The following is a 21836-nucleotide window of genomic DNA, read 5'->3' as shown; positions in this document are numbered from 1 at the left end:
TACTGCGTGACTTAGAGAAAGAAAGGGGTTTGCAATCTCCGTTTTTCATTTTCTTCTCTTCATCCCATGTTCTAGTTTTTTCTCTGTGTCCTTTAAAGTCTGATAACTCAGGCTTTAAACTCTTCCTAGGACTCAGCCATGTAACACGATGCCAGGTGAGCTTATAAAGAGCTTGTGAATAGGTGCTGGCCCTTGAAGAAAACACCTTGTATAATGAAAAGCTCTGTGAACACAAGTGAGCACCCTGTTTTGCCATCAGAAAGTACTGCCCCGGACTTCAGCTTTCAGACCTCTTCCTTGCATTTTTGTGACTATTGAGGAATATATGCTATGGCCATTTTCTCTGGTAACTACAAGGGGAGCTAACTGTGTTCTCGGTCTTTAGTCAGTGCCCATTAATGTAAATACTGAGACTGGAGATGAGCAGAAGGGAATCCGTGCTTCCAGGGGATGATGCGCTTGTATGCAGGCCTTTGGGGGTTCTCCAGCCTGCTCTGCTGCAGACCTAGGATTTGAGTACTGGTGTGTGTCCTTGCTTGTTTTCCTGACCTTCCAGTGAGTGGCTCCAAGTTTTGGGTGTAAGAATGAGATCTAAAATTTTTAGAAGTCAGCTCTCTGAAGGGGAAGTTGTGTATTTGAGTATTCACACAGGGATGGGGGCTACCGCTTCTGTCCTTCAGAAACTCTTGGGAGCATGCTGGGGAGACATGGCTTGGAGGGCTGTACAAAGGCCTCTTCATCTCCACGCCAGGAGGATGGGGTTACATTTAGAGATGGGTCACAGAAATGCTAGGAGTGGAGAAAGCTAGATTTAAAGGAGTAAGTCCTCTGCAGCCTGCCGAGGGGAAAGGGTGTAAACAAGTTTTCAAAGCCTTGAGAAGGGCGAGAAAGAGAAGAAAGGGTCCATTTGGTTTGGCAGAGTTTCATGACTGTGTTTCTTAATATTAAGGTGATTTTTTTTTTTTCCTTTTCACTATCTATGCGCCAACTGGGTAGAGACTATTTTAAACAAGACAAAACAACAAATCTGTGGATGACAAAACAATAACAAATCCTAATGTTATTTTTAGAAGGCTGAGAATGTGGGATAAGGTGAAAATAAAATTGAGATTAATTCCCAGCAAGAATGAGTGGGCTGTGTGTGAGATTTTAGTAGAGCCAAAATTTGTTCGCGAGGGTATGGTATCTGATCTTGCACGGGGCAGTGACCACATTTAAAATGGTTCTCAGCTGGTCCCCTGGTTAACCCTACAGTTTAAGTCAAGCCTAATCCTGCTTTGTCACTGCTGTTGGGAAAAAGGAGTTGTGACATGGTGAATGGCATTCTGTGTCCTTAATCTGTCCCAATTGTCCAAGACACTTGGGCCCCCCTGCAGGGTACCAGTGTAAAGAAGCAGTGGGAGCCCAGAGAAACCTACCGTCCTAAGACTGTAGGATTTACGGGCTGATTTCTTGAATGCTTGCCCGTAGATGAGGCCTAGTAAATTTTGCTCATATTGTGGGTCCACCATCAAAGAGTTTTTAGTCTAACTGGGAAGATAAGGTTTTTCCCTCAATGAAATAACAATGGGGCAGAGAATCGATGCTGACCTTTGTGTAAACATTGTCAGATGAATTAGAAAAGAACGGCCTTGTGTAGTTTCAAAGAGGAGAGGAACCTGGAAAGATTTTTTTTTTTATTAATAAATTTTATTTTTTAGAGCAGTTTTAGGTTTACGGGAAAATCGAGCAGGATGTAGAGAGATGCGTAAGCTCCCCCATATGGGCATTCTGCCCCACAGTGGTCTGTCTGTTATGGTTGAGCCTACACTGATACTTCATTATCACTGAAAGTCAGTAGTTTGCATTAGGGTTCACTCTTGGTGCTCTACATTCTGTGGGTTTTGACAAATGTGTAATGGCATGTATCCACGTATTTAACTCCATTGTGATATAAGAGCTGACATTATTCTTTTAAATTTGTTAAGGTATTTTATGGCCAAGAATGTGGTCTGTCCAGGTGAATGTTCCATGTGAGCTTGGGAAGAATATGTAGTCTGCTATCGTTGGAGAAAGTAGTCTTCAGATGTCAATTACATGGTGCTGTTAAGTTCTGCTGTGTCCTTACTGATTTTCTGTCTTCTGCATCTGTCCATTTCTGTTAGAGGGTGTTAAAGTTTCCAACTATAATAGTGGATTCATCTGTTTCTCTGTGAAGTTCTGTCAGTTTTTGCCTCACATATTTTGATGATCTTTTGTTGGGTGCATATATTAAGGAAGGATTGTTGTATTCTTGGAGTAATGACCCCTTTATCATTATGCAATGCCTTCTTTATGTTCTTTGAATTCTACTCTCTCTGAAATTAATACAGCTATTCCCACTGTCTTTGGATTAGTGTTAGCATGGTGTATTTTTCTCTATCCTACTTTTATGTGTCTTTATTTCGTTTTATTGTTTATTATTTATTATTTTTTTTGAGAGAGAGAGAGAGGGTGCACACAAGCAGAGGGGAGGGGCAAAGGGAGAGGCAGAGAGAGAATCTTAAGCAGGCTCCATGCCCAGTGCGTAGAGCCTGACATGGGCCTCAATCCCAAGACCCGGAGATCATGACCTGAGCCAAAATCAAGAGTCAGATGCTTAACTGACTGAGCCACCCAGGTACCCCGTTTATGTGTCTTTATATTTAAAGTGGCTTTCTTGTAGACATAAACAGTTGGGTTTTATTTTTGATCTACTCTGACAATCTGTCTTTTAATTGTTATATTTAGACCATTAACATTTAAAGTGAATGTTGATATAATTGGATTCATATTTACCATATTTATTACTATTTTCTATTTGTTGCCCTTGTTCCTTGTTCCTGTTTCTGACTTCCACACTTTTTAAATTTTTATTTAAAAAAATTTAAAAAATATATATTTTATTTATTAGAGAGAGTGTGTGAGCAAGAGCACAAGCAGGAGGAATAGCAGAGGGAGAGGGAGAAGCAGGCTCCCCACTGAGCAGGGAGCCAGATGTGGGGCTCGATCCCAGGACCCTGAGATCATGACCTGAACTGAAGGCAGATGCTTAACCAACTGCACCACCCAGGCACCCCATCCACACTTTTTTAAAAAAGAGAGAGAGAGCAAGAGAGAGCGAGGGAGAGTGCATGAGCAGGGGGCAGAGGCAGAGGGAGAGGGAGAGAAAGAAGCTTCAAGCAGACTCCCTGCTGAGTGTGGAGCCCGATTTAAGACTTGATCCCAGGACCCTGCGATCATGACCTGAGCTGAAATCAAAGTTGGCCACTTAAACTGACTGAGCCACCCAGGAACCCCAGACTTCCACACTCTTTATATATAAAGTCTTTTGTGGTTTTAACATGATTGCATTTTTTCTACTTTCTTAACATATCAGTTGCACTTATTTTTTTAAACATTTTTAGTGGTTACCCTCAAGATTGCACTATACATTTACATCAAATCCAAGGTCACTTTCATTTAACACTTTACTGCCTCATAGATAGTGAAAGTACAGATCTTCCTTGACTTACAATGGGGGATATGTCCTGTAAGCCCCCTGTAAGGTCAAGGTATCGTAAGTCGAAAATGCATTTAATATACTTAAGTTACTGAACATCATAGTTTAGCCTGGCCTATCTTAAATGTGCTCAGAGCATTAGCCTCCAGTGGGGCAGTATCACATAACATGAAGCCTATTTTATATTAAAGTATTGAGTATTTCATGTAATTTATTGAATCCTGTAGTGAAAGTGAAAAACAGAATGGTTGTAAGTGTATTGGTTGTTTACCCTCATGGTCACATGGCTGACTGGGAGCTGGGGCTCCCTGCTGCCCAGCATCACTAGAGAGGATCATATCACATATTGCTAACCTGGGAAAAGAGCCAAACTCAAAATTCAAAGGACAGTTTCTCCTGAATATATGTTGCTTTCACACCATTGTAAAATCTAAGTCAAACTACCTTAAGTCAAGGAGATTGTGCCTTATATTAACAATATAATTTTAATTCCTTCCTCTTGTCCCTTGTATCATTGCTGTCATTTTGTTTATACGTAAGTATATGTAATGGAATACATTTGTTGCTGTTATTATTTTGAACAAATTGTTAGGTGAATTAAGAATAAGAAACATAAAAGTTTTTATATTACCTTCACTTATTTCTTCTCTGATTCTCTTTCTTTCGTTATGTAGATCTACTCTTCTGACCTGTATCATCTTCCTTCTCTCTGAAGAACTTCTTTTAACATTTCTTGCAAGGCAGGACTATGGGCAATAAATTCCCTCAGTTTTTGTTTGAGAAATTTTTTATTTTTCAAAACTGCTTTTGAAGGATAATTTTCCTGAGTATAGAATTCTAGCTCCGTGGGGTTTTCTCACTTTGAATATTTCTGAAGAGAAGTTGGATGTCATTGTTCCCTGTGTTCCTCTAGAGGCAAAGTGTTTCTTTTTCTTTTTTTTTTTCTCTTCTTCCAGGATTTTTCTAATATTTGATTTTCTGAAGTTTTAGTATGATATGGACAGGTGCAGTGTTTTTGGTGTTTATCCTACTTGGTGTTTTCTGAGCTTCCGGAATCTGTGCTTTGGTGTCTGACATTGATTTGGGACAAATTGGTCATATTGCTTTAAGTATTGCTTCTCTTCCTTTCTTTTTTCTCTGGTATTTATGTTGTGTATATGTTACACCCTTTATGGTTGTCCCATAGTCCTTGGATATTCTGTTCTGGGTTTTTGTTTTTGTTTTTTGTCATATCCTCAAGCTCAGAGATCCTTTCCTCAGCCCTGTCCATCCCATACTGATGATCCTGTTGTAGACATTCTTCATTTCTGGTACAGGACTTTTGAATGATTGTGCAGCATTTCTTTTCAATTCTTTTTTAGAATTTCCATCTCTCTAAATATCAAATGTAGAAGAGCCCTTAAGCATCATGTGATCCTGTCTCAATTGTAAGGTGTGAAAATTGAGATCTGGAAAGTTAAATGGCTTGTCAGCATTTATTTACTATTTAATGGCAGAAGCCCAAATTAGAATCAGATCTGTTCCACTCTAGTACTCTTTTTACTACGTTTATTAAAGTTGGTGCTACAGAAAAGAGCCCTAAGTTGTGGGCCATCCTCCAGCTGATACATCACTAATTACGCAGCACAGTGCCTGGTTTCCCTGGGAGACCTATTGCTTTCATCCACTTTGGAATCATTTAGTCATTCTTAAATATACAAGACCTCTCTCACTTAATTTGAACATGTGGTATTATTAATGATACTGCCTTGGTGATTGAGAATCATGTTCTGTTTAGTTAATGACATTCAGAGAAACCTATATTGGAGAAAAGCCTTAACAGGTTAAACCCGACCTGATTCAAAGCCTAGCTGCAGTTCTGGATTTATCCTTTGAGGCAGTCTGTGGTTTCGTCCGTACCATGATGAAAAGAACACGGACTTCAGAGTTAGACAAAGTGGTTTTGAGTTCTGAATCTGTCAGTTAAAAGCTTTGTGACCACAGACAAGTTAACGTTAATGTTTCTGAGCCTTGTCTTCTTGTCTGTAAACTGGAGATATGTTAATTATAGGATTGTTGGGAGGGTCAACAGAAACAGTATATGCCATATTTAATTGCCATAGTCCCATATTTTTCACATTTTAAAATCTCCGATGTCAAGATTGTATTATAATTGATATCATTTTGGTATTGTGCCATATCTTAATTGAGAGCTTTTTCTTTCTTAGTGTTATATAAAATAATGGTGCATCTTATAATTATTGGTGTCAGGCAGCTATCCCACATTCACATAGATGCACAAATCCTAAACAAAATAGTAAAATTGAATCTGGTAGTGTATAAAAAAGGGATACTATATCATGACTAAGTGAGATCAGGAATATAAAGTTGGTTTGGCACTGAAAAACTTAATGTAAGTTACCACATTAACAAAACAAAGGAGAAAACCCATCTGATCATTTTCTAAATATAGAAAAAAAATCATTGGATAAAATTCAACAACCATGCTTGAGAAAAACTCTCAGCTAAATGAGGAATAGAAAGGAACTTCTGCAATTTGATAAAGGATATTTATGAAAAACCTACATCTAACATAACATATTACTTACTGATTAAATATTGAATGCTTTCCCCTACGATTGGGGTCATGTCAAGGATGCTCACTCTTACGATTTGTATTCAATATTGTACTGAAGATCCTAGGCAGTGCAAAAGGAAAATAAATAAAAGGCATAAAAATTGGAAAAGAAAAAGTATAACATGTCTTCGTTTGGAAATGACGTGGTTGTATACTCAGAAAAGCCAAAGTAATCTACAAACCACTGTACTACTAGGTGAATTGAACAAGGTTGTAGAATACAAATGATTTGGCTCTAATGAAAATTCAAATTTTTACTTTGTCAACTGTTTTCTTGTTGTGGTATAGGTGGTGATCTTTTGTGATCTTCTATAACCTAACTAGAGGTGGAATCAAACTATTGATTTTATTATGTTTATTTTATAATTATTGACCTTGGATTTTGTAATTACTTTGCAGATTTCTAGTTGATTGTCTTGATTTTTCTAGATACAAAATCCTATCAAATAATTGCAAATACTTACTGCTTTTGTATTTAAAGTAATGAAGTCCGTATTATGGTCTTCACATAAGAGGACAGTATCAGGAGGATATTTAGATGAATATAAAAGAAAACTCCACTAACAATTGCTTAAGGAAATCAGGGTTTACATGTCTCACATTAAAAGGAACCCAGAAGTTGGTCATCCACGGCAGGTATAGTGATTCATCGATGCCATCAGGATAGCAGGTTTCTTTCTATATTTCTGTTCTGTCACCTTCAGCGTGCTGGCTTTTTCTTTTCAGTTACAATACATCTGCTTCAATCCCAGCCAGCCATGTTTGCATTCCAGGTAAGCGGAAGAGAGCGAGCCAAGGGAAAAAACCAGAAGGCTTGTTGTAGGCAGGGCTTTATCTTTTTATCTAGGAAAGCGCACATTTTTTTGCATAGCTGCAAAAAAGGCTGGACTATTTAGTATTTTAAGTTTGTTTTGTTAGTAAAAATGAGGAAGGTAATGGATGTTGGGGAGGCATTTATTGTCTGTCACGAGGACTGGGTATCATCTGTACTGTGAGAAGTTGGGGCAATGGGAAGGGCCCTGCCACGAGCTCATGTGCTTAAAATCTCGCTGAGTATTGCCGAGATTTAACAGTTTGGGGTTTTGTTTTATTTGTTTATTAAAAAAAGTTATTTTGGGGCGCCTGGGTGGCTCAGTTGGTTGGGCGACTGCCTTCGGCTCAGGTCATGATCCTGGAGTCCTGGGATCGAGTTCCGCATCGGGCTCCCCGCTCAGCAGGGAGTCTGCTTCTCCCTCTGACCCTCTTCTCTCTCGTGCTCTCTATTCTCATTCTCTCTCTCTCAAATAAAATCTTAAAAAAAAAAAAAAGTTATTTTGTAGCCCGTTACTTTAGTGAACTTCTTTACTAGCTCTGATAGGTTTTTAGCCGATTCTCTAGACTTTTCTTAGTAGCCAATCTATGGAAAGCTCTTGGATTACTTTTCAAATTCCTTTCTTTTTTCTTTTTTCTTATTAATTACTTCTGTTAGTTTTCTCTGTTTTGTTTTTTTACATGATCAGATTGGGTGCTTTATTTTTTTTTTTTAAAGATTTTATTTATTTGAGAGAGAGAGAGAATGAGAGATAGAAAGCACAAGAGGGAAGAGGGTCAGAGGGAGAAGCTGACTCCCTGCTGAGCAGGAAGCCCGATGTGGGACTCGATCCCGGGACTCCAGGATCATGACCTGAGCCGAAGGCAGTCGCTTAACCAACTGAGCCACCCAGGCGCCCTGGGTGCGTTATTTTTGAACAGTAATTCTGTGTGCACATCAGAGTAAAGTTAAATATGAGACTAGAAGCAATTGAAATTTAGAAATATTTGAGGGCTCAGTATATTTCATTTCTGAGCTTTTTAATAAAAAGTTGCTATGTGCTTTTCTCTTTTAAATAGGTAAGATATATCATGGGGCATCCACTTAACATTTAAGGCAAATGTCAATTGTTTTATTTAGTGAAATTATTAATGGGGAAAGAAAATGCTTTAATATTTCCACAAGCCACAAATCCCCATAGGTTTAAGGATTGTAATAGAATGCCACACCGTATGTCCGTAAACTAGGTTAAAAAAAAAAAGTATTACTGGGTGAATACAGTTTTACAGTTTTTAATTTTTTCAAAGAATACTAAAAATTCTTTGATACATCTTCCTCTAGGAGGTGGAGCTTAATTATCCTCCTTGGGAAGGCAGACCAAACATATGACTTGCTCCTAACCAATAGAATATGGAATGAGATGGTAACTATACAGTGGGGAAGCCAGCAGAGCCCCCTCCCCAACCAGGTGATCGGGGGTCACTTCCCCGTAATATGTCATGTTGATAGCATAAGTCGACTCCCTGATAATGAGAGAAGGGCATATCACCTCCCGAGTATCCCAAAATCCATAACCTCAGTCTTGGTGATTAGAAAACATCAGACTGACCCAGAATGAGGGACATTCTGCAAAATGCCTGACCAGTACTATTCAAAAGGGTCCAGGTTGTAAAAGACCAGGAGAGACTGAAAAACTGTCTCAGGTTGGGAGAGACTAGGGAGATATGACAACTAAAGGCAGTGCAGTCCCCTGGACTAGATCCTGGAACGGGAAAAGGACCTTAGGGGAGAACTGGGGAAATCTGAAAAGAAAGTCTGTAGTTTAGTGATTGGAATTACCTACATGTGAACTTCTTGGTTTTGATCATTGCACCACGATGATATGGGGGTAAGCTAGGTGAGGGGTGTTTGGGAACCCTCTGAACCACCATTGTTTCTCAAAGCCTCACATTATTTCAGAATTAAGTTTTTGTTTTTTTTTAAAGCAGTTACCACTTTGCATGGTAATGAAATAAACAAACAAAAAAGATGGACACCTGCCAAAAAACTGCACAATGGCCTCTGCTGCAGAGGTCTGTGATTTTGTGTAAAATTCCGGTGAGTGTGACAGTGCCATGTGCAGGTAACTGAAATGATGGGACAGGGAAGCTTCGCTGGTTGGTGGAAAAGTGCCCCAGAGGATCAGACTTTCAGGCAGAGGATGCATCTGAAGAGGGCAAATAAAGTAGCTCGGGATCAAGGGAGTGAAAAAAAGCACTCTCGTGTTTTCTGTCGTAAGGTATTCTAAATGCAATGAAATTAACAAAATAAATATTTTAAGCAAAGGAAAAATGGAATGCTGATAAATCGTAGGTATATTAGCATTTTTTGCTTCAGAAATCCCTTTTTATTTTAAAGAAAGTAAATTCTACTTATTATTGTTTGTTGAATTGTTGGGTAAAACTGTATCACATGTTTGTGACCTTCCTCTGCTCTAGAAAAGGCTTCAGTCCATGAGAAGAGCCTCTGAGCGGTTTGGTTGATATTTTTTCATGTAACTCTTATGTTTAGAAAAATGGAGTGAGCCAAAGAAAAAACAAACCCAGCAAGCTTGCAGTAATTCTCAACTAGAAATTAGGATGCTTGGATTATAATTTGACATCACCACTGAGTTTTTATGGCTGTCAGGTAGAGATGACCTGAGGGTCTCTGCTGCCTCCAGGATGTGATGAGGTTGTCCAGCAAGGGCATCGGGCCCCTGCTCTGGCACTCTCCCCTTTCCAGAAAGGCAGTGAGGGAGAGAACCAGTATAACCCTGAGCGTGCTGCACAGCAGGTTTGGGAAACCCATTTTGTCAGAGCGAACAGATGAGAAGGACATAATGAGCTTTCGTACGTGTGTTTGGAAAGATTTGGAATCCCTTCGAAAGTTTTCAGATTCATCTTCAGACACGGCTTTGAGAGATTAATCCCTGAGGTGTGGAAATATCTTCCAGCCCTGCACCTGAAGTAAATGGTTCCATCGATGCTCGTGTGTTAAGGGGAAATTTCCCAAATCTCCCTGGTGCTCAGACGCAGAAGTGCCTCAACATCTTTAATGGTAAGGTTGTTCCTTTAACTTGTTGAGGGAAAAGGTGAATGCTTTATTTAATGTCTTGGTTCTCTGAGCTGCTTGAGTCGGTGTTTTGTTGTTTTTCATTAATTTTGGGAGATTCTTAGCCATTATTTCTTTAAATATACCTGTTGACTTGTTTTCCACCCCGTCTTCTGGGACTCCAGTTACAGGAATGTCAGAACATTCGATGCCTTCCCATAATTCTTGGATCTCTGTTTTCTTTCACTTCCTTCTGTGCATTTCGTTTTGGGTAATTTTCTATTTCAAGTTCACTGTTTCTTTCCCCTGCTGTTTCTAGTGTGCTGATAAGCCAGTTGAAGGAATTCTTCATTTATGATACTACATTTTTATTTCTGGCATATCATTTGGTTATTTTCTTATAGTTTCCATCTCTCTGTTGGATATTCCCATCTGTTGATGCAAGTTGTCTACCTTCTTCACCAAAGATTCTTTAACACATTAATTACAGTTATTTTCAAGTCCCTAATAGTTCCAACAGCTTGGTCATTTTTGATTTGGTTCTGTCGACAGCTTTATATTATGACAATGGATTGTTTTCACGTATTTTTTTGTTTCTGGAAAATTTTGATTGAATGATAGACATTCTTTATAGAAAAACCACCCTAAAGTAAATGTCACGTGCAGAAACGGGCACGAGGCTGACTGGCCTAATGTGTAACAGACCGGGTTTGGGTTTTCTCTTGCCTAGTTCACCTTCAGCACACCTCAGACTTCAGCCGCTGCCTTGTGCTCTGTGTGGGGCCAGGGTACAAAGGGGTTCCTTAGAGTTCTGCCTCACCCTCTCCTTCCAGCAGGCCCTGCCCTGCCTGTGACACACAGGAGGCCTTTTGCCCCAGTGACGGACTACCACTGCTGCATGTGGCACCGGGTTCTTGGTGGGGACGGTGGGATTCTCCCTTCCTGTGGTCCATTGTCAGTCCTGGGCAGGCCTGTTTGCTGGGCTGTTGGAGGTGGGGCTTCTCAGGTTCTGCTTCTCCCTATGGCAGCTCTGTTCTCTTCTTTACTGCGAGGGGGCTTGGGTCGGAGAGAGTTTCCTGCCCCTCTTGTAAGGGCAGGGGCTTTTGCTTTGCCCTCTCCCTCTGGCGTGGTCTGAGGAGAGCTGGAAGGGTTCATCCCCCGCCCCCAGTGGCGGGCTGCCTTTCCACCCCTCTCCCACAGCCGGTACTTCTGTGTCTGCATCTCGAAGATGGGAGGGTTTCCTGCTTCTCTCCCAGCAGTTTAAGGCTTTGCTTTGGATGAAAAAATGTCCAAGAAATGGGCAGAGTGTTACCTGTGTGCCGCTGAGGGGGCCTCTCTTTGATTTCCTTCCCTGTCCCGGTCTTTCTAAGAACATCCAGAAGAAAAGAGCTTGCAAGGGAATGCAGATTTCCCTTGTGTCTGGAGCTTCCAAATGATCCTGATGGCCCACACTCAGTTTTAAGAATTCGTTTTTAGTTGTTTTCTTTGGCTGCCTTTACTGCAGCACCTCTACCTTCTGTGATCTTCCAAAGCTGTCCCATCGCTCTGAGAGGAGCTTGTCACCCTTTGAACTTCGGACTCCCCTGATTGCCTCATGACCACAGCTCTCTGATGGGCCTAAGACGGTTATGATGTTAGTGGGTTATCTGGTGCCTTTTTGTCATTGTTATGGTGGGGTCCATGTTCTCTTGTGGCTTTCTGCCTCCTGAGCAGAAGCAGATGCTTTTTGTTGTGACCAACCAGTGGGTTGGGGGCAGGGAAATAGAGCAGTATTCAAGCAAGTACTGATCCATGGGTACATGTTATTGTCAGGTGTTTGGACAGCATTAGCACTTGGAATTCAGGACAGAAGCATAACTACCTGGTTTATTGTTTGCTCTCTCTGTGTGTGTGTGGGGGGGTTTCATAACGAAACTCCTTTAATAGGCTAAAACGAGGCCGTTGATGCAGGGTCCATTCAGGCGGTTCTGACGAGAGGGGTAGGGCAAAGTTGGCTGGTTTCTGCGAGGGCCTCGGAGAGCCATCATTGTTCTTTGGGGATGAAGATGCTCTTGGATGACTCTGGGATAGTTGGCGTTCTTATATATGAACTTTGTGCTGTTAGATATCCTGACCACTCCTAGGTAGCAAACTTACCTAGTGTAGTTTTAGAAACTATTTATCTCCTTCATGGTCTATACCTAATCTGTACTAAACATAATGTGAGGGACACTCTTGGTCCTATTTCTGCCTTGCCGTTCCCCCTAGGAATAGATTTGTCGTCTTCTCCTCAAAGCCATTTCCCCCATCTCACACCTTTTAAAACTCTGTATACAAGATGTGATCATTATTATTAAAAGATGGGTTGGTACTTAGAAGATTTGGACATTTCCATGAGATCCCTGTGGTGCCTGTCCTGCCTCGTGCCTTTGAGGGAGTGGTGTTAGGTGGGTTCGCTCTTTCAACAAGGGTCTTGACTGCCTCCTCTCTGATGGGCACTGTGCCAAAGGCTGGGAGTCCGTGGTGAGCAAAACCAGATGGTGTCTACTCTCCTGGTTTCTGGAGAAGTACGGTCCTCTTCCTTAGAAGCTTGGAGATTAAGCTAGAAGGGACATGTTACTGGTTCTCGTACTTTTCAGGACAAAGTTCTGTCACTCCCATTTGATATGTTTGTATTATTTCTAACTCTGTTCTCTTACCAGTTGGATTTCTTTACTGTTTTCCAAGAATTGAGATGAATGGGGTGCAACGTTAGGGTCCCATTCTGTCTCTCCTCTTCCCCTCCCTCCATTCTTCCCCCAAACAGTGTTGAATGTATTCTAATGTAAGTAACAAAGACCCTAAGGGGACAGAGTGGATGCGAGTATTGAGGACAGAGCTAATGCTTTTGGATTGTCTATGCTGCACTGGTACGGAGTGAGGAGCTTTATAAACCTCACTGAGTCTTTGCAGCCTGATGAGATAGGTGATATGCTCTCCAGCTTGCAGATTGACCAAACACAGAGGCTACGTAATTTGAATTGTGCAAGATGCTCATAGCCTTTCTACAATACTGCACTGGCTTTCTTTAAATACTTGTTACTGCTCATCCTGTTTGGCTTTATGTTACTGAAAACCAAAAAAATTAATGACTTTTAACTGATGTACAAACTGAGGTAGCAATTTTAATTTGAGATACCTATTTGCTTATGATAGCTTTAAGTTGGCCCAGTTCCTGATCTTTAGGAGCTTTATAATTCTCACGATTGAAAGCGTTAGGAACTTTGTGGTTCTTATGCTTTGAAATCTGCATGTTTTATAAAATTATGGTGGCATATGTTTAATGAAGAAAGGTTAGACGCTTTGTTCAAGATTATGTTGGTATGACCAATGAGTCTGTGACTTACCTCTTCAGCTGTGCAGCTTCCACAACGTAAGTGACTGAGGAATTTGCATAGCTGCTGAAGACACCCTCATTTAACGTCTCAGGAAGTGATAAATGTGGCCCATGTTTTAGGGGGAAAAAGGAAATCAAAACATAATACGCATTTGCTTACTGGATGAGAACAGCGGTGCTTTTGTGCATTGACAGCATAGCTGATCCTTCCTTTCTGCCAACGAGGGGCTGATTCTGATTCCTGGAGGAGCCATAAATTACGATGCCTTCTAAATACTATTAAGGTGTTACCAAGGTCCTGCAGAAATAATTAAGCCTGAGAAGTTCACTTATCCTCAGGTGGAGATACTTGAGCTCCGATTATTGGCTAAGCTTGCTTCCTTTCTGAGTGAATTGCATTTGGTGGACAGGGTGAGATGATTTGAGACATCTTAAATTAGAAGCATTGTCCTCCAGTTGTGCCTTTGTGTGGTATGCTAGGTGGATTTGTTACCAGTCATTGTTTCCTCTAAATCCGAAAGGCTGCTGTCTCCATTGTGCTTGAATGTGAACATAAAGCTTTGGAATGCTTAAGTTTGAGTGCAGCTTAATTCGGTATGATTAAAATAAAAGAACATATGATGGATCCATGTGGGTGGGAAAGGGGGTAAATATTTAAGATGTGTGTGTTTATGTGTGGCTTTTTCACACCTTTTTAGTTTCTTAAGGAAGGACCATTTCCCAAAATGGAGTGTGGTTGGTACTCCTTGTATTCTAGAATGGGGTAGAAAAGATCCTGGGTTTGAGTTGTGACCCTGCCACTTAACATCTTTGTATCTTGGTTTCCTTGCATAGAAAATGAAACTGCCCCAGGTAAGCGACAAGCTGGTTTCAAAGAGCAAATGAGATCATGCATACAAAAGTACATATGCAGCAGGTCATCCTAACACCTGCAAGGATGCTAATAATTAAAAAAAAGCCAGTTTCCACACCCATGAAACTCACAGTCTAGTTGGAGAGAGAAAAGTGGTCATCTGAAATAATGGGCAAACCATTCTAGAACAGTATATAGCAGAAACAACCTATAAAGTAAAGGGTATAAGTGCTGTGGGATTTCCTAGTAAGGAGAGATTGTTGGTATTTGGGGTGATCAGTAAAGTGTTCACAGGGAAGATAGATTCTTTCAGGTCTCATAAAATGTCACTGTGTTGGCTAGATGACAGGCAAGACGGCAGCAACGTGACTAAGCAGGAATGAGATTGGAGTGAGTAGGGTATATCTAAGAAGCAGTGGCAGGCAGCCAGCCACCAGGTCGTGTCCAGATGGCACAGTACAGGACTGCATAAGCCAGATGCCCTTGGTAGCTAAATCTGGGTCAGCTTTTCTTTGAGTAGGAGAAATCCTCATTGTGAGGCTTTGCCTCTTTCTTAGACTTCTTGGAGAGAGTAGTCATCACACACCTCAGCAGGCATCCCAGGCTTTCTCTCATGAATGGAGAACTTGCCTGGGAAACAGAACCAGAGCTGGCAGGTGTAGACTTGAAAGTGTCTTTTTCCTCCACCTCTTTTGGTTATTTTTTGAATTTCTCCTGTTACATTTTCACATGTTCACCTCCTTGCAGAAATCCTCATAGCCTCTGATTTTGAGTGGAATCACAGGTCTGAATGAAGCTGGACAGACAGGTCACTAGACCAGGATCTTGCTTTCTTGGGGACTGAACGCAATCTCTGCTTGGATAAGAAACTGTCTTCTTTCAAAAGACTGTATTCGGCTATGACAGAGTAGCTGGTATTAGAGTAACCCTCCAGCCAGGGGGAGAAAAGCATAAAAGCTTATCAAAATAGATAAAGCAGGAGTATAGAGGCATTCGAGAGCAATCCGTGCAGTCGGTGCTTAAGGGACTGTGGTTCCTGAGAGAAGGGAAGCATAGCACACTGAGCTTCATGTTTCCTCTGGCTTTTTCCCTGAGGGCACTTTCTAATTCACAGTCCGGGCATCTGGAGCCCTAGCAGAAAGCAGTAGTTCCACAGGGCTGAGAGGTTGGAATTTGGGGCTACCCCAAAGTATCCAGGATTTGAATGACAAAATCCCAGGAAGATGGGAACCACAGGGAAGTAAGCAAAAATTGGGCATGCAGTCTTCCCTTGAAGTGTTTGCCAACTCCTGAGGTGCACGGGATCAGAACAAGACTCCAAGACTCCCTGCAGAATGAAGCAGCTGGGAGCCTAACAAGCTGTGCAAACATTGTAGCAACCATATATAGTGCTGGTGAAATGGAGTTGGTGTTCAAGGGCCTGCCAAGGTCGAGGGGTCCTGGTAAGTACCCCAGGCTTTGCCTGAAGGCCCCAAAGGGCCACACTGCAAGAGTAAGGGAAAGCTGAAAAAAGTTGGCCCTAACAAAACTTAGAACCAACCACTGATAGGATTAAAGTGGTCTGACTGCATTCGTGTCTTCCAGAAGAATGTTACACTCTTAGGCGGAAGATAATTTGGTATATCCAGAACCTCTGCAGTTTTTAATATAGAATGTCTGGTGTCCAGTAAAAAATTAAGAGGTATGCTAGAAATGGAAACCAAATGACCAAAATGAAGAGTAAATACAGATAGTAGAAAGAGACCCACAGGTGATTCAGATATTAGGGTTATCAGTCAGGAGCTGTGCTTAATAAAATAAGAGGATTTCAACAAAGATGTGAAATCTACTTTTAAAAAAGTCAAGTAGAAATTTTGTGAGGCACCTGGGTGGCTTAGTTAAGCGTCTGCCTTTGGCTTGGGTCATGATCCCAGGGTCCTGGAATTGAGCCCTGTGTCAGGCTCCTTGCTCAGCAGGGAGCCTGCTTTTCCCTCTCACTCTCCTTCTGCCTGCCGCTCCCCCTGCTTGTGCTCTCTCTCTCTGACAAATAAATAAAATCTTAAAAAAAAAAATTTGTAACTGAGAAATACAGGAACCAAGTTGAGAAGTCAGTATGTGGATTTAATAGTAGTTTAGACACACACACACACACACACACGATAGAGGATAATTGGGCCAGGAGAAAAATTAGTAGAAAATACCCAGATGGCAACTCAGAAAAGAGAATAAGAGACATACGGGGCACGGTGAAAACATTTCTGTATGTATATTTAGAGTCCTAGGAGAAGAGAGTGTGATAGAACCAATATTCAAAGAAATATTGGCTGAGAGTTTTCTAAAAACAGTGAAAGACATCAAACCACAGAGCGAAGAAGCTCGACAGTCCTCAGTGGGATAAACACAAAGAGCCACGCCTAGGTACATCAGAGTGGAACTGCTGTAAGATGAAGACAGAGAAAAGCTTAAATGTAGTCAAGAATAAAGGGCAAAGTTTTGAAATAACACATGGTCTCTGACTATAGTGCAATCAGAGTAGAAGTCAGCAACAAAGATAAATAGAAAATCCCAAAATGTTTGGAAATTAAATAGTATACTTCTAGAAAATTGTTTTACCTAAATTATAAAGAAAATGATATGTAATTGCATAGGACATGTTTAAAATAGTACATAGAGGCTAATTTGTAGCTTTAAGCATATATTAGAAATGAAGAAAGACTGGGCACCTGGGTGGCTCAGTTGGTTGGGCGACTGCCTTCAGCTCAGGTCATGATCCTGGAGTCCCGGGATCGAGTCCCACATGGGGCTCCCTGCTCAGCGGGGAGTCTGCTTCTCCCTCTGACCCTCTTCCCTCTCGTGCTCTCTATTCTCATTCTCTCTCTCTCAAACAAATAAATAAAATTGTAAAAAAAAAAAGATTAAAAAAAAAGAAATGAAGAAAGATTAAAATTAGTAATCTAAACTTCAATCTCAAGAAACCAAATGCAAGGTGGATTAAGGTCCCCCAAAATAGAAGAAAGGAAATAAAAATAAGAACAGAAAGGAACAAGATAGCAAAAAAAAAGTATGAAAAAGAAAATCAACAAAACCAAACATTGGTTTTTGAAGAGATTAATAAAGTGTAAGACATGGCAAATACAAAGAGAATGTAGATTATCAGTATCAGGAATGAAAAGAGGTATATTACTACATGTTTTACATGCATTGAATAGATGTTAGTACACGTTTAGCCCAGTAAATTTAACAGTTTAGATGAAATGAATACATTCCTTGAAAAATACTACTTTCGAAACCGACATGCTCATTAAAATATGTATAATCCTGTGTCTATGAAAGAAGATTAATCCATGATTTAAAATCTTCATACACCAAAAAGCACCTAACCCAGATGGCTTTTAGGTGAATTCTTCTAAATCTTTCAAGAAAGAAATAATGCCATCCTTGCATAAAATTTCTCAGGGAATAGAAAAAGAAGGAACACTTTTCTATTCATTTTAAGAGGCCAGCATAACCTTGACATCAAAACCTGACTTAAACGTTACCAGTGTTGATAAAAGTAGTCAGACACAAATAGTAAATACTGTTTTGATTCCATTTGTATGAAATTCAGTAGGAGGCACAGTAGAAATCAGAATGATTACTCTTGGATGATTGAGAAAGTGCCTGGGAAGCAGAAGAGAATCTTCTGGGGTGCTGGAATGTTTGGTATCTTTATTTTGGTAGTAGTTATAAGAGTATGTACATACCTAAACATTTGGTGAGTTGTACACTTAAGATTTGTGCACTTTATGTGTATGCAAAAAAAAAAAAGACTATAACTTGCTCTGGTATAACATTGATATTTTCATCAAGACATAGTTTCTCTTCTATCCAAATTGAATCCAGTGTGCATTTTACTTGTTCCCCCTCTCTTTTGACTGCATTTGATAAATGCACACTTCTGATGCAGCTGGCTTGAACGGCAGGGAGCATTCGCTGTAGGCTCCCTCCCTGCAGGAATAAAGGAATTACCCTGACCCAGAGTTGGCTGTGATAGAGCATCTAGTTCTTCCACTGTGTCTCACTTGCTCACTGAACACAGCGTTGTTTCCTTTGCAGGCACGGTGGTTCTGGGAAGCGTACTTTCAGTCAATTAAAGCCATTGCCATGGCCACTCTGCAGATTATCAATGACCGCATCTATCCATATGCTGCCCTCTCCTATGAAGAATGGAATGACCCTCCCACTGTGGTAAGTGAATTCTGGTGCTAACCATGTCAGCCACAGTCCAGATGTCAAGATGGGACAGAGAAAGATGTACTGAGTGTAAAGTTTATTTAAATTCTAGCTTTCTATGATGAGAGTGTGCTAGCTGACAAAGTCAGCTCCATTTTGAAATGATAACAAAAGTAAGAAATTCAGAAGCAGCAGCTTCCAGTTTGTTTTGAATGTGCTTAGGAAGACAGTATGCTTATTTATTGCAGAGATAAATGGGGAGGCCTGGCTCTTGTTGGAAATCAAATACTTCCTGATGACTTTTGCAGTTGTAATGCCTAGAACTCTTGAAAAGATTCTATGAGCAGCTTAAAAATAATAGCTTGTATTTTGAGTACTTACTCTCTGCCAGGGACTGTGCTCAGTGTTTCACGTAGATGATTTCAGTGAACGCTGCCATCACCGTGGGAGGGAAATAATCAGCAAAAGTGATCTAGAGGCATTATGGATGGCCACAGTCCAGACTTGCTCCAGACCAGCTGAAGCCCCTGGGTGTTTCCAGCAGAGAGTTGGGGTGGTCGAAAGCCACTCTCAGGACTTCCTCCTTGCTCAAAGGAGTCCTAAGGCACTTGTGGCCTGGTAGGGATTGTGGCAGTGGCCATATCTTCCTTCTCACGGAAAGTGCCTGCAGTGCTGAGCCTGGCAGTTCTGCTTCCTAGCCGTTCTGGAGCGCCCCTGTCTGCCTTGTTTGCACGCCTCAAGGCTTTCCTGTCAGAGAACTAGATTCGAATCCATTCTTCATTCTAAATCAGTGCTGTCTTTCTGGCCAGCCCTGCTGGTCTCCTGATTCCACCTTCTCTCAGTAGTGTGTATTCAGCCACCTGGTTAATCTTCATATAAGATCCTCTTTCCCGCCCTCCTGCCCTTACTATGTGTCAGGCACCCCACCAGGTGCTGGGCATGCAGAAAAAGCAGACAAGTCCCTCACCTCAAAGGAGCTGTCCGCTAACTTGGGGAGTCAGCGAGTAGGCCATGTGGTATGCGAAGTTCTGGAATAGAGTGGTGTCCAGAGTGCCAGGGGGCACAGCAGGGAGGTGGCACCCTCGCTGGGAGGGGCCAGGATGCTTCCTGAAATGGGTTGTCCTGAGAGGAAGTCAATATATGCTTGTGGTAAAATCCAGCACAACAAAAACAAACACCTTTCTATTGTGCTTGAAGGAAAGTTTGCTTCTGTCCATCTCCTCCCTAGACTCCATTACTGGAGGTAACCTTCCAGAATGTTTCTATTCATATATAAGCATGAGTATATAATTTTAGAACACAGATGAGATCATGTTACACAGTATTCTGTACCTTGCCTTTTTTACTTTAATAGGAGTAGGTCATGGACTTACTTCATTCTATATAGGTGTCCTTCAGTTTTAAGGATGGCTATAAAGTATTCCATTTTTTAGGTCTGTCTTACAGAACAGATCTATTATTGATAGAAATTTAGATTGCTTTTATTTTTTTCTATTTTCAAATAGTAATACAAAAGATGTATTTTCATATATGTTTGCATAAATATGGGAATATATCTGTAGAATTAATTCCAGCTGAAAAATACCACACATTTGAATGTTATTAATTTCAGATGAGAAATACACATATTTTGAATGTTGATAGATATTAGTAAATTGCCCTTTCAGAAGACTCTGCCAGTTTATAGTTCTGCCAATAACATTTTGGTTATTTGGGCTCTCCATTTCAGTAACCCTGAGTACTTGAGTTTGTATTCATCTGCTAGGTAAAAAAAATGGTCTTATGTGTGTGTTTTTCAAGTGGAAGGTTGATATCTCTGTCATTTTCTCCCGGAGTACAATTATAAATCCTAATTGTATTTTATTGGTCACATTGAATTTTTAGTTTGTTTTAGGCATTTCAGTAGGTATTTATTGAGTGCCCACTACGTTCTATCTTCTAAACAGTGTTCTTGGTACTTGAACTGTATCAGTGAACAAAGCAGCAAAGATCCATGCCTTTGGGGAATTTAAATTGCAATGGGTCTGGCTATCTGGAAGTAAGATGTGTCTTTCTAGTAGAATTTTAAAGTTTTCTTTATATTGGCCTTTCACAATTCCTGATTAATTTTTTCTTAGATATTTTACCTTTCTTACACTCTATAAAGGAATGCTTTCTGATAGTATAGTTTCTAACTAGTTACCATTGTGTAAAGACATTGGCTTTTGTATATAAATTTTGTTAACTACTCTTTTCCTGAATTCTACAATTATTTCACTTTTTTAAAGTTGATTCTCTTGTGTTTTCTAGATATACAATCATATGTACAAATGCTAATTCTCCCTCTTTTTTCCAATACTTGAACCTTTTATTTTCTTTTATCTAAATGCATTGGCTGGTACTTCCAGCACAATGCTAAATGATGATCTGAGTGTTAAAAGAGAAGGAAGTGTTACCTAGTCAGAGAAAGGGGATGGTGGTCCTATGCAGAAGGAATAGCAAATTCAGAGGTGCAGAGGGACTGGAGAGTGTGTAAGGTTTAAGGAACTTCATGGAGGTGAGTGTGGCAGGACTGAAGGAGGCTCAGGAGGGAGAAGAAGAAGATAAAGCCTAGGGAGGGCCCCAATCACAAAACACCTCATATGTCACGGAATGTGTTGGCATGTCATCTGTGGGTTATTTAAACTGGGACGTAATGTGGTGAGTTTGCGTTTGGGTCAGTCAGATATCAGTGTGGAGAATGGATCACTTGCAGCAGGACAAGAACAGAGGCAGGGGCCTATTTCAGGAGTCCAGGTGAGAATTAGTAGGGGGCCGATTTGAGGGATGGTGGGGAGAACTGACTATGCTAATTGGCGATTGAAGGCGGTTAGGGGGAGTGAGGCATGTGGGGCACTTTATCCAGGTAGGGAGTGTGGGCACATGGGGGTCGTGGGCCAGGGTGCTACTGGCGTCCAAACTCAGTCTGACTGCAGGGCCTTTGACAGTATGGCTCCAGCCTGCCTTTCTGGTTTCATTCCCTTCTCTTGTCTTTCAGGGGCTCTGGCAGCACAACATTGTCCTTCCTATGTGTGCTCCATGCTTTGCCGTCTCTGTGCCTTTGTGACTGTTCGTTCTTTCACTGAGATGCTTTACTCCACCGTCCGCTCCGGTTGTCCATTTCAGTGACCTGCTCATATACCCCTTCCTCCATGAGGTTTTCCTGGACCCCTTAAATAGGAAGTAATCTTTCCTCTTTGTAACTCTTAGAGTGTGTTATCTGTGTTTCTTTCCTATCACTTAACATGCATAGAAGCACAATTTCCTGTAGAGTTTGAAACTTCTTAAGGGAATTTCTGAGTTATCTTGGTATTTCTTATAATATCTAGGACAATTTAATTCAGATAGGAGGCCCTTAATGTATAAAGGAGGGAAGGAGGGAGACAGGAAGGGAGGGAGGAACATTGGGATCCCAGGACTCACCCACCTGCTGATATGACA

The 21836-nt window shown here is 40.9% G+C and overlaps 1 protein-coding gene across 3 annotated transcripts in view; it reads left to right on the top strand.

Moving 5' to 3' along the window:
- Positions 1–21836, top strand: part of EXT2 (exostosin glycosyltransferase 2) — a 132812-nt gene that overhangs the window by 50472 nt on the left and 60504 nt on the right. For all 3 annotated transcript variants that reach the window (XM_025878386.2, XM_073904715.1, XM_025878388.2), the window contains one exon: positions 18261–18392. In XM_025878386.2, coding sequence (XP_025734171.1) covers positions 18261–18392 — 132 coding nt within the window. The remainder of the gene's footprint in view (positions 1–18260; positions 18393–21836) is intronic.

This window comes from Callorhinus ursinus, unplaced genomic scaffold (assembly GCF_003265705.2).
Source record: "Callorhinus ursinus isolate GAN/ISIS: 27379988/994484 unplaced genomic scaffold, GSC_fseal_2.0 scaffold21, whole genome shotgun sequence".
NCBI lineage: Eukaryota > Metazoa > Chordata > Mammalia > Carnivora > Otariidae > Callorhinus > Callorhinus ursinus.
This window is presented reverse-complemented; position numbering and strand designations above follow the sequence as displayed.